General features: G+C 40.3%; 1 protein-coding gene across 1 annotated transcript in view; it reads left to right on the top strand.

Moving 5' to 3' along the window:
• The window catches only part of Rftn1 (raftlin, lipid raft linker 1), a 199,665-nt gene that overhangs the window by 77,660 nt on the left and 104,611 nt on the right, over positions 1–17,394 (top strand). Inside the window, exon 3 of the mRNA XM_046453000.2 lies at positions 7,869–8,055. Within this exon, the coding sequence (XP_046308956.1) occupies positions 7,869–8,055 (187 nt within the window). The remainder of the gene's footprint in view (positions 1–7,868; positions 8,056–17,394) is intronic.

Below are 17,394 nucleotides of genomic sequence, written 5' to 3'. Positions count from 1 at the left end.
TTTTTTTTCCTCTAACTCTTGGAATAATGGTTATTTGTTGATATGGTTATTTTCTGAAAGAAAAACATGTATTTAAAAAAAACTTGGGGTTCTCATGATTACTCAAAATGCATTTTTTTCAACAGCTGTTTCCATATTTTGATTTTTTTTTTTATTATTTTTTTTATTTTATTTTTTTTTTAGAAAAGCCTGTTTTTGGTAAAGTCGGGGAAAAAAGATTTTCAAGGGATTAAAATTAATTATGTGGTTCTAAACTCTTTGTTCATCTCAACACCAGTATAGGGAAGGGGGGTGGTTTAGGAAGCAGAGGCCAATGTCAGACACCTGCATAGGTGTCCCTGAAACACACATACATGATGATGTGGGAGTGACCTGTCACATGCACTTTTCACTACAGAACTGCTGATGCTCCAGCTGCCCCTCAACAGTGCCAGGAACAGGGTTGAGGAAGGATTGTGGGGCACCTCTGCCCCACATTTATCAAAGCCCCATTTAGACTTTGTAGCCCACCAAGTCTTGACTTGGGGTTGTGTAGGGTTGGAAATGGTAAGATTCTCAATGTCTGACTTCTTGAAGGTAGAATTGGAAGTTGTGGCACCGTGAAGCCCATGTGCCCATTGGCAGAAACTTGGCCAGGTGGGGCAAGATGCTGCCTCCTAGGGCTAAGGGAAACTTTAGGGCTCATCATTCTTCCCCTGGCTTGTGGCTCTTTTCCTTTCCTTATGTGGCTCCTGGAGACCCCAGTTCATGGCCTGGGAATCTGTGCCAGACCCTGTGTGTCTCCAGGTCGGTGCACTGTGGGGCATTTAAAGGCATTTCTGGCCTCTACCCACTAGATGCTAGTGACACCTCTACCCTCCACACTAGCATCCCGGAGTTTTGACAATCAAAAATGACTTCAACTCTAGGCGCGTTGGTGTGCACTTGTAATCCCAATGGTGCGGGAGGCTGAGGCAGGAGGATTGTGAGTTCAAAGCCAACCTCAGCAACTTGGGCCCTAAGCAACTTAGTGAAAATCTCTCTTTAAATCTATCTTTAAATGAAAGATAAAAAAGAGCTGGGGATGTGGCTCAGTGGTAGAGCACTCCTGGGTTCAATCCCCAGTACAAAAAAAATAATAAAGTTCAGCCATTGTCAAATGTTTGCTGATGGATAGAACTGCTCCCCAATAGAGAACCTCTGAGTAAGAGCTAGGGTGTGATTAGGAGGGGTCCTCACTTCATTCTAGGTAGCCATCTTTGCCAGAAGCATTTATTACATTAACTTTGCTGCTGAATACCATGCCACGTTTATTGTAGTTTGAATTTCCACCTATACTTTATTCTTGGTTCTTTATTGTTCCTTTGGTCTATTGATTGATGTTACAGTATTTTGATTATAATAAATTTGTAGTGTATGTTAACATCTAGTAGTATGTGTGACTCTGCACCTATCCAGGTGGAGGAGAAGCCAGCCAGAGAACTGGCCTTTACACTATTGTAAAAGGACAAAGCTCTGGGATGGGAGGGACATGGACATGGCCTGGTGGGTGGCCAGTCTGGACAAGGCTTGTGGTCTGATCACTGTAGATGGGACATGGGCAGATTCAGAAGTGGAGAGGAATGTGACCACCCCTAAGGGGGCTGCCCATTCTGAGCAGGGTGGCATTTCCTTTCCGGGCAGAGTAGCAGTGGCTGAGACTGCCTCATCAGTGTCCCTCATCCTCCACATATGAAGTTATGATTGGAAACTTTTACTTGTTATATGATGGTTTATGTAACTTCAGAATAATATCATTTTCCTGATTAAAACCCCTCCAGGATGAAGGGGAACCATTTTCCCCTAGCGATGCTCCATAGAACACCCCTTTCCTCCCTACCATCTTACTGTCTACAACTCCCCTGAGAAGCCCCTGCACTCCCTGGTGAGCTGCCTCTGGTGTCTGGGCAGGCAGGGGGCAGACACTCAGCTGTGGCAATCCCCCTGCCTGCTGGCAGCAGATGTCTTCCTGTGTTGTTTCTTATTCCTGTTTTGGTTCTGGTGGGGGGACTGTTTTGGTTCACACTGAAACATTTATTGGTTATATACAGATTCCTTAGTTTCCAAGTAGGAATAATAAAATCATTACATCTTTAAAGTTGAAAGCTTCTTTTGCAATTGCCTTTTCAGGGTCTTCATTTCATAAATGAAGGAAAGACCCAGGAGATGGGGAGGGAGTTTTGTGATTTATCCAAGGTTACATAATCAGTAAATGCGATCAGACAACTATGACAAAACAGTGAAGAGGTTTCTCTGATGGGTAGGGTGAGAAACGGACCAACCAGCTTACCATTAGTATGAGCATCCAAACATATAAATCATTCCCTCGTTTATTTTTCTGGTAGTAACATTGGGGGATTGGTACTTTATAAGAACTAGTTTTTTTGTGTTTTTTTTTTTCCCTTTTAAGGTTAAGGTTCAAATAGAAAAATGAAATTAAGGCCCTTAATCATATTTACAATAGGAGTCCTTTTTTTCCCCCTGAGATAGGATTGTTGAGATTCGTTTTTGTTTTTGTTAACCATGAAGCTAAATGTACTTTGACAGCACGCATACCAAAAATTAAAGTCGTAAAATTGCCAAGTTTTGACAGGAGATACATCTTTAGATTTTTAAAATAAAAATTTAAAAGGCGTTATGTTTTATTCAGGAAGTGTTTAACTATCAAGCAGATGATTGACTAATATTTTTAGTGCACTGGTTTGGGAGAATAGAGATTGAAGGGCCTGAGTGGGAATGGAGAACAATTTAATGGCCCCCGTCCCATATTGTCATCACCGTCCCCAACCAGCCTGGCACCCCCGCCCACTACTGCTAACGCTACTTACTGACTGGTGGGTTATGGGCTTTGCTGATTACACGCTCATCAATCTATCTGATTGTCACCACTGCTTATGATGAAAGACAGGTGAAGTTTCTCCATTTTCTAAATGGAAATAGTTTATAGGCCACGGTCAACAACCAGGGAGGAATGCTGCTTACAGTAGAATCCTGTCTTGTATCTGGCACAAACCTGTAGTCTTAGCTACTCAGGAAACTGAGGTGGGAGGATCACTTGTGTTCCTCCTCCCCCCAGGGTTTGAGGATAGGCTGGACAATGAATGAGACCCTGTATTTAAAAAAAAAAAACTGCTATACACATCAGCTGCTTGTATTTTTTTATTATAGCAGGATGCATAAGAAGAAACACAAATTAACAAAATCTTAAAGGTTTATTATGGCAGAGCTTGAAATACCTGACACATCTAGAAAAGTTTGAACTGTAGAGAAAATTGAAGAAAGATTTAGATTTATTTTTTGGCAGTGCTGGGGATCAAATCCAGAGCCTTAGATTTTGTTAGAGTTCAGTGGCAAAGATCTTGCCTATCTCTTTACCAGATTTGCCTTTGGATGTTTTTTTTTTTTTTTCTCCTCTCCTTTCCTCTTTAGCAACATATCTGGAAACTATCCTTCAGGGGAGAGATTGCATGCTTTTCTAACCAGTCTTATATTTGTCATTGTTATTAATGGAGGTTCCTCCACAATGCTGGACACTTGATTTAGAGTGAATCATTGCTATGGATTTTTTTTTCCTGTAAATTTCTTGCATGATGTATGGAAATGAAAGCCACGGTATCTAATGATACATAGAATTCTTAAGTACTCTAGATCTTGATTTTAAATTTTTAAAAACCAAGCATCATTTAAAAAAAAACATTATCTTGCCAGGCACGATGGCTCATGCCTGTAATCCCAGTGACTCGGGAGGCTGAGGCAGGAGGATCATGAGTTCAAAGCCAGCTTCAGCAATTTAGTGAGACACTAATCAACTCAGCAAGACCCTCTCTCTAAATAAAACACAAAAAATGGTTGGGGATGTTATCCAGTGGTTAGGCACCCCTGGGTTCAGTTCCCAGTACCAAAACAAAAAAAAACCAAACTTTGTTTTGGTGGGTGGTATTAGGGATTGAACTCGGGGGGAACTCGACCACTGAGCCACATCCTCAGTCCTGTTTTGTATTTTATTTAGAGACAGGGTTTTGCTGAGTTGCTTAGAACCTTGCTTTTGCTGACATTATCTTTTAAATATTTTTTAAATATAAAGAAAATAAGAATACTCTATAAACTCTCCATTGAAATTATCCCTGTAATAGTTCCTTTTTGGGGGTGTGTGTGTACACACACACAGGATTGAACCCAGGGGCACTCAACCACTGAGCTATATCCCCAGCTCTTTTTATAATTTATTTAGAGATGGGGTCTCACTGAATTGTTTAGAGCCTCACTAAGTTACTGAGGCTGGCTTTGAATTCACAATTCTTCTGCTTCAGTCTCCCAAGCTGCTAGGATTACAGGTATGCACCACTATACCGGATTCTATGATAGTTTTGACAGTATTAAGTAAAAATGATCTCTCTACCCCTTTCTCCCTACTCTAGTCCCCCTGTCCAATGTTTACACCTTTGGAAAAAAAAAAAAAAACACTTTACTCATGCCTATCCATCTTTCTTTTTCTTTTTTTTTTTTTTTCAAATTAAGCATGACTATATCATTAAGAGTTGGGTACTTTTTAACTTAGCAATGCATGTTAGACTCAACCCATATTAGCACATAACAGATTAATCTCAATTTTCTTAATGTTCATAGGAGTCATCATTAGGTTATTGCCATTACTGAATAGTCCTCAATGAAGAACTCTTTGGTTCCAGTTTTATGCTATTATAACAATACTGTAATGAATATCCATATTTTTTCTTAGTGTTTATTTTTCAGTTTTTTATTTAGATAATTCCAATATTTATAAAAATAAAGCATAAAAAGACTCCCAGATTTTATTATCCAGGTGTTATAGGTAGTTACATCTGCCCAGTCTCTTGTCCCAGACTTACCCACTTGACTAAGAGCACATATTTAAAAGTAAGTTGTTGTTGTTGTTGTTTTAATTAGGTATAGACACAATGCCTTTATTTTTTTTAATGTGCTGAGACTCGAACCCAGTGCCTCGCACATGTGAGGCAAGCACTTTCAGCTATAGCCCTGGCCCTAACGGCACATATTTTAAAATTGCTCTAAGACATCTGGCCTCACTGTATCATGTCTCAAACTGCATTTTAATAGATTAGGATTCGTTTTTTATGTGTGACCAGGGTACCATCGTCACACTTAAACTATTAGTGCAGTTCTTCGGTATCCAGTCAGCGTTCATATCTCCCCAGCTGACTTACCACTTTCGGACTTACCACAGCACACATTTCCATGTCCAGGATGCAGTGGTGCTGTCCAGGTTGGAGGAAGATAGTCGCTGTTCAAAGCCCCCTGCATCTCGGCGGGGAGAGAGGAGGTAGAGAAAAGGAGCCTGGCCCAGGTCAGCTTGTGGAGGAGCAGGGGCAGGCAAGGAGAATCTTCCAGGACAGCCACCTCAGTACCTACTTGGGTGTGCTGCCCTTGTACTCCCCTACAATGAAAGGTCAGCCCTCCTCCATTGAGAGTAGCTCTGTTGGTTGGAACCCGGTGACCTAGCAACCATCTTGACTCAACATGTGGCTGTAATGCTGCTGCTTTTTCCTTATACATTTTATTGATTGATTGATTGATTGATTGTAGATGGACACAATACCTTTATTTTATGTGGTGCTGAGGATTGAACCCAATGTTTCACATGTGCTAGGCAAGTGCTCTACCACTGAGCCATAATCCCAGCCCTTTTTCCTTATATTTTGAAAGACGTTTATGAATCCACTGTAGGATTAACACCAGTTGTAAGGTTGTTGGACAGAGGTAGGTGTGTGTGTGTGACCTTTCCTCCAGAAAGGTCTGCTCCTACCAGCTGTAATGAGCATGGCTGTTTCACTAGCATAGGCATTATAGAAGTAAATGAAAACCTGTAAAAGAAGTAGGAATAACTTGATAAATATGCAATATCCAAGTGGAAAAAAAACCTTTAATATGCTCCTGAGGGACCCAAAGAAGAGCTGAATAAATCAAAGTTAGGCTATTTTGGATGGCATGATGGAAAAATATCCATTCTCCTTCATAATTTGAACATGAGCCAGTAAAACTACCAACATTTTGGGAGCAAGGAGGAGGAATTTAATCTGATTTTTTTAAAAAAAACCATTTGGAAAAACGAAACAAATTAGACAAGATTGAGAAAAAGGAAGGTAAGAAGATTCAAGAAATAGCCTAACCAGATATGGAGACATATAAAACATTGTTAAAAACAGTTCTGTACACAAATATAATCATAAACTTAAGTAATTCATTTATATGATAAAAATTACATCTCAAATGGATAAACTCTTGGGGGGAAGATGTTGAATTCATATCACATACTTAAGATAAATTCAGGATTTACATGCAAAAATGAAATATATGTTATAAGAATTCACAGGAAAATTGTTTTATAATCCCATATCTTTTATAACATGAAACTCAGAAGCTATTGAAGACAGGATTGATAAATTTAACTTCATAAAAGAATTCATGATAAAAATCTCCTTTATGCAAAGTCAAAAGACTAGCAACAAATTAGGGGAAGAGATTCTCTAATACATAAAGAATTTCTACAAATGAAAAGACCAGTAATCCAATAGAACACTAAGTAAAGATTATACACAAGACAGTTCACAGAAGAGGAAACAGCACTGAAATACGAAATGTTTACTAAAAGTACAAATTACCTAGAAGAAAAAAAAATTCTACCCCTCAGGGATTACTTTTCTACTATGAGATTATCCAGGGCATGGGAAAAGAAACACTTTCATATTCCACTGATAGTGGGTAAGTCTGTACTATTCTCTGTAAGAAGTCTGGCAATATCTGAAAAAAATCAGTCTGTAACCCCACAATTCCATGTCTAGGAATTAATTTTTTTAATGTGGTAGGTGTATACACATGTAGTCATATAGGAATATTTTTATTAAAATTTGTAGAAGCAGAAGTTTGGTCGTGTGTTATATCATAGCTTATACAATTTATGAAAAACAGATGAGGAAGAGCTCTGGGTACTGTTGTGGAATGGTCTGTAGGAAAAGTATCCTATCAATTGATGGAAAACCAGGTGTGTAATGTTATCCAGCCATCTGTATAGAAGGGGAAGGAGATTATGCACAAAGATTATGGTATTTATTATGTCTGAATTCAAAAATTGTCAATGCATATCCAAAAAAGAAATAATAATCATTGCCTCTAGGGGTAAAACTGGAGGTAGGGCTAGGCTGTAGACTTCCCATTACATTTAACTTTGGAGCCTTGTCTTCCCTTCACAAAAATAACTGAATTTAAGACCCAAATTTTAAGATAGTATAATAGGTGAAAAATATTTCTTGTTTTGACATGTGAACTTCTAATGTTAATTTGAGTGGCTTTTCAAGTAAAGACTAGCCTTTTATGTTTTTTAAAAACTGCCTGTTCATAGCCTTTGCCCATTTTTCTATTTTGAGGGGAGATAGGTGGAAGGCAGTAATTTCTTTCCAAATTAAGAACTTACATTTGTAAGTATCACCGAAATTTTGTCTTTTGACACTGTTTATGTTGCTTTTTGCCTCCCAGAATTTTGTATTTGCATTTTGTCTCTTCCTCCTCCTCCTTCCTTCCTTTCTTCACTGGGGTGGAAATGACTTTTCCATTGATCACTGAGAGTACTGACTCTAGATGAAAGACATCCCATCCCTGATGCCTTTGGATGAGTTGTAAATGACAGGCTACTTATAATGTCTCTTTGAAGGCAGTAAAGACGGTAATAAATTCATATTTAGCAAAAGATGATCTTGAGGGTCTTCCCCGAGGGCAAAAGGAGAGGGTTTTCAGTGGGGTGCAGAGGGTGGTTTTTGTGGGTCTCTGATGAGCCTCTCTCCTCTCTCCACTTCCAGCGGAGCTCCCTCGGTCCTCTGCGGTGAGGCTGGCCTCGTTGAGGGACCTGCCTGCCCAGCTTCTGGAGCTGTATCAGCAGGGGTTCTCCCTGGCCACCCTGCACCCCTTTGTGCAGCCCACTCACAAGCAAGAGAAGATGCCCCTTGAGCACATCTTTAGAGCCATCCTGATCAAGAAAACTGACAGGTAAGGAGGGGACCAGTCAGCATCCAGGGTGGCTCAGGTGTGTTGACTGGAGGAGGGGAGGGCAGAGGATGGGGACAAGTAGCTGTTCCCAGGGCCTCTGCCCTCTGGCAGGTAAGGCAAAAAAAAGACCACCAGAGAGAAATCTCAGAGCCTCCCGTGATGAAAAACAAATGCCATGCCTGACTGCAAGTTGAGAGTTCTTTTTTTATATCCCCTCCTTTAATTTATTGGGTTAAACTCAATTAGAAAAATGTTTCCTCTAAATAGGTGTACTCCCTGCATGGTGCAGCTAGTAAAAATATAATAATACTATTAATCTGAAAAGCATGGCTGGAAAACATAGTGATTTTATTAAAGACCATATACAAACTTGATTTCTTCCCTCTCCAAAAGTCTTAGGAACGCTTTAAAATTTTGAATCCCCCCATAAGTTCTGTCAGTCACCTTTGTGTGGGGGGGCACTCAAATTATGTTCCGTTGTTGGTTTGGTCTGATTTTGATTTTTGAGGGTTGGAGGATGTTTTTCAGTTTGGCTTGTCCAGTGGGATGCTTACTCTTATATTTTGATTGGACCTAATTAGGAAAAGAAGTGGGGACTAATCCTTCAAAAAGAGCAAATTTAATGGATTTTTTTTTTAACAGAAGAGGATGGAATGGAGAGTGCAATGTTTTTGCTGCTTTTATAAAAATAAAAACTGAAATGAAGTCTGGGAAAGGAAAACAGACTTGTCCTTTGGCTAACTCACAAGGAAGGACAACATGGGGCATGTTTTAAAGAGAGGGTGCTACATGACTGCTCCTCCCTCTTTCCGTGTAAAAGTTGCTTTGCAGTGGACGGAGTGTTTCACTAGTGTGCCCACAAGGGACAGCTGCAAGGCATGAGGTTGCGTGACTAAGGTGGACTTCTCTTTTCTTTATTTCCTCATGGCTGATCATGCTCTAGGGCACTTAGTCCATGTCACCATGCATTAGAATTCCAAGTGGAAGGTGATGCACGCCTTTGCTAGAGTCTAGAAACACTCTGTTTTTGTAGGGTGGGACTTTGCTCAGTGTCTGCCTTTTATGTACTTTGTCAACTGGCTGTGGATCAATATCTGGGTCAATCACAAGAGGAAATTATTCTGGGGGGCCAGAGTGGTTTTAAGTTACACTGACACACAGGATATGTGTAATGACTGCAGCTCACATTTATGGAGCGTGCATTGTGTGCTAGGCTTTATAAGTATCATTTCTTCTTTATCAGCTCATGAAATTGGTACTATGTTCATTCCCCTTTTAAAGAGGAGGGAACTGAGGCACAGACTTTATCAAGGGTACGCAGCTGGCAGCAAGTAGAGCTCTGACTTGTTCCCAGGACAGCTGGCTCCTCTTCCTGCATTCTTAATGCTGGCATGATGCACCTGCTGGGTTCCTGCATTGACAATTCTTGTGGGCAACCACTTTATGAAAAAATAAAAGTGGCTGGGCATAGTGGCACACGCCTATAATCTCAGCAGCTCAGGAGACTGAGGCAGGAGGATCGTGAGTTCAAAGCCAGCCTCGGCAAAAGCCAGGTGCTAAGCAACTTGGTTCGACCCTGTCTCTAAATAAAATACAAAATATGGCTGGGGATGAGGCTCAGTGTTTGAGTGCCCCCGAGTTCAATCCCCCCCCAAATTAAGCTCCTAACCCACATATATTGTTTTTGGACATGTAAAACTATACAACCCCTCTGGAAATGGTCTGCCCCCATAAACAAACAAACAAATAAATAAATGATGGATAGCTCTGATTTTAGGTGAAGTAATTCCTCCTTCCATTTTACCACTCAATCGTATTCAAATAAAATAATTTCAGAAATGCAACTGGATTAAACAGGCTTAATATTTTAGTCAGGTTTTTCGTTGCTGTGATCCAAAGACCTGACAATTATAGTTATTTGGCCTCCAGGGTTTCAAAGGTCTCAGTCCAAAGATGGCTGACTCCATTTCTCAAGGCCCAAGGTGAGGTAGAACATCATGGCCAAAGAGTGTGGTGGAGGGAAGCTGCTGAAGACATCACACCAGGAAGCAGAGAGACAACATACATACATTACACCACTCACCAGGGACAAAATATATACCTCAAAGACACATCCCCAGTGACCCACCTCCTCTATACAGCCCACCTGCCCAGTTAATCCCTATCAGGGGATTAATGCACTGATTAAGATAAAAGTTCTCATAACCCAATTATTTCACCTCTAAACCTTTTTGCATTGTCTCTCACATGAGCTTTTAGTACCTCATATCTAAACTGTAACACTTACTGTGTTATTTAGATTACACAAGACATTTAGTGAGCTCCAGTGATCCTATTCCTTAGACCGTTCTATTGGCCTGCCTTTCTTTAATTATTTATTTATTTCTATTGACCTTTTAGAGGAGACAAGTCCTTTAGGGGTCATATTGCAGGAGAATTCCTTGGTGTAATTCTGCATTAAGACGTGACATTAGGTCGGGGGCATGAAGTCATCATGTTGTAACTACATCAACTCAAAATGTGAAGATGAGTCCTTTTCTCCCCCTGCCATGGAGTAGTGTTTCTCAACTTTAATATGCTGATGACTGTTCTGGGGATGTTATTAAATAGGAGGTCTGGGATAAGGCCTGGGTGCTGCATCTCCAACATGTTTCCAGATGATGCTGATGCTGTTGGCCTGTGGACCACACTTTGAATAGCAAAGGTATAAAGACCTAACTACTTCTTGTCTGCCTGCATGCCTGGCCTCAGCAACAGTGTTGGGAATTACCACTCTACTCCCGGAAGAGCTCTAAGACCAGGAAAGGTGAGCAAGGACACAGGGCTCCTGGTGGGAGGGTCCATGTTCCAGGCTGCACTTGGCTCCTGCCAAGTGGTGTAGCGTGGGAAGCACATCTGTGGCTTTTGGGGACCTACCATTTTCTAATTGGTACAGTGAGAGGTTGGTACCACGTGATTTGCAAGGTCTGTTCAGACCCTTGATGGAAGAAATGGGTGAGGAAGTGCCTCTTCAGGAATGAAACCCCCCCACTTTGACAGATAGTTCATTATAAGCCAGCAGTGGATCTGGAGAGGGGTTAAAGAGGGGTTCTTCACTTTGCCAAGAATGGGTTACAAGCGAATGAACTAAATTTCCAGAAGAGAGAAATGATTAAGGCTCTTAAGAACAAGACACTGTTGTACAGGAAGTCTTTCACGATAGGGAAGATGGCAGTCTCCTTGGGTTTGGGTTCACTCTGGTCCAGAATGCCTGAGAGAACTTCCTTGAGCCCTTCAATGAACATTCCAGCTCCTTGGTGAGTGGATATGGAGAAAGAAATTTCTATGTTAACTTCATGTTGGATCTTTGAAACTACTGTTCAAAAGGAAAGCCACAAAAGCTTGATAACTTACCATGTGAAGCAAGGCAAAAATGGCCAAGAGAATCTCCTGCATTTCCATCCACAGTGGTATGTGGGAGGAGTGGTGGGAATTAGAGGCAGGGTCATTATAATTCTAAAGTGCAGGCATTTTCTCTCCCGGCCATTGTGATAACCATATGTTTTCACATCATGAGGGAAAGACCCCCACTGTACTAAAAATAAGCAAACAAAGAAACCCACAGAATATTTTTTCTGTATCAGTAGGGAGTTCAAGTAATAAAAACAAAACAAAGAAAACCTTATGTGATTAATTTTTAATATGGACAGTTAAAATGATATTTTTCACAAAGACTGCCAAAGTTCTGACAGCTGTAGATGCTGTTAAATGAAGTTATTTAGCTCTCAAAAAAGAAGTAAATGTCTGGTTAACATTTTCCATGTAGGGCATGTTGAAAGAGATCTAGCTAAACTCTAAGGTACTATCTGTTCAAAGGAAATTTGTTACCAAGAATTGCCATGGAATGACTACTTGAAACTTGGCTATCAATCTATTGTGTTTGAAAGGTGAATGCAAAAGTTTTTAGCAAATAACTGCACTTTGGAGTGTTTAGCAATACCAAGGAAAAGAACATTTAATAATCTTTATTTATTCCCTTATTCATTCATTCATGAACGCCTACTGAGCTTGTACAAGCAAACCTTGGAGATATTATGGGTTTGGTTTCAGACTGCCATAAATATCACAATAAAGCTAGTCAAACAAACTTTTTGGTTTCCCAGTGCATATAAAAGTTATGCTTAGGGATGGGGCTGTGGCTAAGTGGCAGAGCGCTTGCCTAGCATGTGTGAGAGCCTGGGTTTGATTCTTAGCACCACATAAAAAATGAGATAAAGGCATGCTACTGTCCATATACAACTATTAAAAAAATTTTTTTAAAGTTATGCTTATACTATAATCTCTTAAGTGTGCCATAGCATTTTATCTAAAAAACCAATGCACACACCTTAACTAAAAATACCTTATTACTAAAAGATGATAATGATTAGCTGAGCTGTCAGGAAAATGGCACGAATACATGTACTCAACTAGGGATGCCACAAACCTCCAATTTGTATTTTAAAAATTCTTCAAAGTGCAATAAAACAAGATATGCCTGAAACCTTTTTAAGGTATTGGGCCAGGAGCTGTACTTGGTGAGAAGGTAGCAGTGCAGGCGCATGGCTCATTTGGGTGTGGAGCCTGCCCTCCAGGCACCTTCCATTTGAGAATACTTGCATATCATGGAGCTCATGTGTGTCTCATGCTGTGGGAGTTTGGGAAAAGGATATTTCACCTCCCATGGGAAAGCAAACCTAGGACTGTTTAAGGAAGAGGGAGCTTTTAACTTGGGCTGTATTTCTTTTGGGCAAACATAGGCGAAATAAACATGGGTGGGAGAGTTTTATGATGTTTTCTAATGGCGTGAAGGTAATTGGAGATCATCGTTGATAATCTAGCTCAATGATTAATGAGTCATTCCAAAAGCACTAACATTTCTCTGAAATCTCTACCATTTTGACAAATTTCACTTGAATCCATGGAAAATTATCAGAATTTTCAAAAAGAAAAGATCTGATAACTGCCATTTCATTTTCAGATGGCAGGCCAAACTACACTTCTAACTATAAATTGTTCTTGATTTCAGTGCATTGCATTGAGTCAAAGTCAGTTACTTTGAAAACTGACTCGGGAATGAATAGCCGAATACGTGAAATACTTCACAAATAAGTAGAAAAAGTTTTGCTTCCTTTCCTCAACTCTCTTTGGATCACTTAGTGATTCTTAACAGACAATATGGTTGAATTCACTCTGAATTCTAAGTGTCATTAAGTTATCCTTCATTTTGGTGGGGGTAGTTTTCCTTAGAAGGGGTTGCTAAAGATCTCACAACTTGATAGCTGAGAGAAGTTATTAAAATGTCACTTTTGAATTTTTAAGAGTTTGATTCAACTCTAGGTTGTTTTACAGTTGCAGGTAGAAGTACAAAATTCTTTGTAATGCTCCTGTGTCGTTGTTCACACACACAGCTAGTTTAGAGCTCACTTGGTGTTGTTTCCATGTGTTTCATCACTAATTGGGTTGAAGCCTCTTGGGTCTAAGTCTCCTGGACTAATGCCTCACAAGGCACAGGGACCAGGTCACTTGGGAACATCATCAGGTGCCTTTTGACCAGGGGTGGGGCACACAGAGGAGCTGTCGCTAATGCAGTGGGGTAGAAAGTGCATATAATCCAAATTGCCCTTGAAAGTCTTTTGAGTGCCTGTGAAATGTAATACTGTAGCAGCTTTCTACCTGACCAGTCCATGTTTACCTTCAGGACTAGATCAGATGACCGTTTCCATTGATGAACCTGTTGGGGAGCTAAACTGGTTTGGGTGTGTTCATTGGGATTTTGGGGGTGGTGGGTGAGAATGGATTCTTGTCCAAGTGAGACATCTGTGGGAAACAGAACTGCAAGAATAGGCACCCCGTGTATCCTTTTTGCAGTCCATTCAGGGGCTCATCTTCCTGTTGAATAGAATAACTGGTACTCTTTTAAGTGTTAAATGTTCCTCCTCTTAAGTTGGATTTTTCTAAAATAAATATGTTATATAATTTTACTGTGCAAAGATGACTAAGGAGCCCTGAGATCTCAAGAAACCTACCAGGGGGCCATAAACTTCATCTACAAGTTATGTACTACCCAGCTGGTCTAAAGGTCTTGGTTTGCCTCTCTAACAGGAATTTGACAATAGGGGAGCTTTACAAAAGGAGGCTTTCATTTGCTTTGAGTCTGGAATGATGGGTGAGTTTGAGCACAGAGAAGTAGTGGGAAGGGCTTTCCAGGCAGAGGGACGTCCAAGATGGTCTGCAGCCTAGAAAAGCAGAACATGGACCACAGAGAGACTAGAGCACAGGGTCTAGGATTCTCAGAGGGAGAAAAGGTATGAGAGGACTAGGGCCTGGATCGGGAGTGAGGCTGTTGGGAAGCCATGGTGAGCCTATGAGGGCTGGTCCCACTTCTCTATGTGCCGATACAGCCGAGGCTGCTGGGTCCTCTCTCTTCCAGATTCCTCCAGGGATTCTTAGAAAAGACAGAGGATTGCTGAGAGCTGTAGTGAACTGCTTTGTTCCAAATTGACCATATGCTTAGAGTCTGAGAAATTTTCCCTCTTGTACCACATCAGCAGGCTGTACTCCCAAGTACTTATGAGCAGCACAGATTGCTGAATGAGTCAGCTCTGGCCACCCGGTGTCGAGTGATGCACAGAGGGAAAATTCTTTTGGCTTTTGGCTGTTTTATTTCCAGGAAAGCAAATCTTAGAGAGTGGTCAGCCATTACCTCTTGTTTCCCCTTTTAGAACAAGGAGTCTAAATTCCTCAAGACTCTGCCTTTGATCTATGACAGGACTTGCAAACTCAGATGCCCACAGGCCTGGGCTTGTTGAGAAAGGACTCTCAGGAATTGGAGACCCAGTGCCTTTGCTCTGCCCTGTTGTTTTCAAATCTTGTATTTTTATGAGGGGAAAAAAATCAGAAGCTTGGACTTCTATGTGAAAACTTCTCTTTTAAAAATGTGGCCTTACTTTTTCAAAATAGCATTGTGTATCTCCAAACCATGCCACTGGCTGCCATCATGCCACCTCTGAGATTTCTGTGTGATACTTTGGAGTTAATCCATACATCTTTTGAATGGCCGGTTCTCCCTTTTGTACATGGCAGTCATTGGACTTCTCAGACTCTTCTATTACTTTTTTTTGTGTTTTTAAATTTCTGCCCACCTCCTTTCGTCCTTGTTAAACTTTCATCTTTGGAGTATCACTACTTTGAATGCTAGTGGATGTTACTTGACAGAATTTTTTTGGATAGAGTCAAATAAAGCCATGCTATGGAATCTTGCATTGTTGATCATAATAATAATAATAAAATAAAAAATTCAAAAAAATCATTCTTTACAAGATGGCTTCATCTTTGGTTTACTTGTTTACCAGTACTAAAAGTGCATCTTGATAATACAGCTGCACGGCATGGACTCTGAATAATGGAACACTCACACACACACACACACAGTCCTTTCATTGCAAGAATAACAGTGATTTGCCACAGGAGTATATGTATGTTATTTTTCACTCTTAAAAAAAAAAAAAGATGGCCTTCAAAGAAAAGAAACCCTTTGTGGACCTTAAGTGAAGTATAAATGCATTACATTGCCTTTTTTTATAGTCCACAAGATAGCACGAACATTTTCTTTGGCATTTGAAAAGGGCGAAATTGGGGAAAGCACAAAATTATATTGAAACTAAAAAGAAAATTATTTTAAAAATTACAGTCGAAAGTATCCTCTTTAAGTGGACTTGTATCTCTTTATGTCTAATTTTTACCAATTACTTTGACTCTTGGGAGAATTATAGGGCTTCTAGAAAGAGGTTTCATAATTAAGCGAAATACACAGGGGGTGGAAGCGCCTACGGGGGTGTGCCCTAGAAAACGCTCACACAGGAGGCTAGGGATCAGCCCTGGGGCGTGCTGATTGTTGGAATCGCAGGTGGGGAAGGAAAGTAGTGCTGGGTTCAGCTGTGATTGACGTGTGTTACTGTGATGGGGAGACGGCAGCAGCCTGCGTTTTCCCAGAGAGCAGAAATCCAGGGAGGGAGTTTCGAAGTTCTGCTCTTAAATCAGAGCAGGGAATAAGAAGGTGCTTGTTTAACACAGAGGTCATTATTTTGGATTCAGAAATAGATAGGGCGCCCACTCCTGCTCGTAGCTGCCCCTCATTTCTGGAGTGGTATCATCCTTTATAGCTTTCCCAAGCTTCCCGAGGTGTGTGGAGAACTTGATTAGCTCTCTAGGCTGCCACCTTACCCCCCAAGGAGCTGTCCAGCACCACCAAGGCTACTTTAATTTATTCCTCCTATTTCCCTGCCTTGCTCTGGAGTAACACCCTTTTCTGGTGTGTTGAAGTTTCAGGATTCACTGTTAATTATTGTGTTTGCACTTTCCAATCTAATATGCCAGCAGAATGCCACATTCTCCTGGGGAAGGAGAGCTCTTTTTCCAATCCACACCCCTAAATGGCTTGCCTACTTACTCTTATTCTCTTCCTCCAAAGTGTCTGCCTTCATCCCAGTGGAGAGAGCAAGAGGAACGTGCTCAGTTTGTGTGAAAGCTCATTTCCCCCCAGTTTTATAGCTGGCTTTGATTGCCTGTGTCTTTCCCAACATTTTATTTTTTATTTTATTTTTTGTCTCCTCTGAGAGCAAGAATTAGCATACTAGTGATTTCTAAGGTTTCCCCAGAAATATTTTTGAGGTGACCGGGAACCTCCAGATGGTAATCTCCACAGAAGCACAAGCTCTAAATTTCTTTGAAATTTCCTGTAGATCTTAAAACTTAGGCGAATACCATAGAACCCTGAAGTATGTGTATTTGTTTTTAAATAAAATAAATAAAAGCCCTCTCCTCCTGCATGTGTATACGATCTTGAAATAAAAACAGACTCTCAAGGAAGATTTATTCTGTGGCTTTGCAGGTGTACCATAGGGACACTTAGATACCATTTTGAGGGCCATCTGCATGCAGAGTAGGTAATTTAGTTGCAAATAATTTTACCAAAATGTTAGATTTCTGGATTTATAGTCTACTCCATATTAAATTTAGGAACTCAGATTGTCTAAATCTTCGACATTCTTTAAAAAGAAAAATTTTCGTCAGTAAAACACTTGGATTGTGTGTTTTTTAAACTGAAAGAGATATAATGGACATGATTGGTTATGATAATTAGAAAAGACTAGTACTAATTGAATTTTACATTTTTGGATATGAATGCAGAAGCAGGTGAGAAATAACTTTCACAGGCATATAAAGACATTATTAGTGACTTAAATGTTCTTGAGATTTTGATATAATGATCATCTCTATAATCTACCCAACTGTTTTCTATAATATTTTAAATGGTTG

This window comes from Marmota monax, unplaced genomic scaffold, assembly GCF_021218885.2.
Source record: "Marmota monax isolate L192 unplaced genomic scaffold, Marmota_monax_Labrador192_F-V1.1 WCK01_AAM20220418_F8-fsc00042, whole genome shotgun sequence".
NCBI classification, from domain to species: domain Eukaryota; kingdom Metazoa; phylum Chordata; class Mammalia; order Rodentia; family Sciuridae; genus Marmota; species Marmota monax.
Note: the sequence above shows the minus strand (reverse complement) of the source record. Positions and strands in the feature narration are given on the sequence as shown.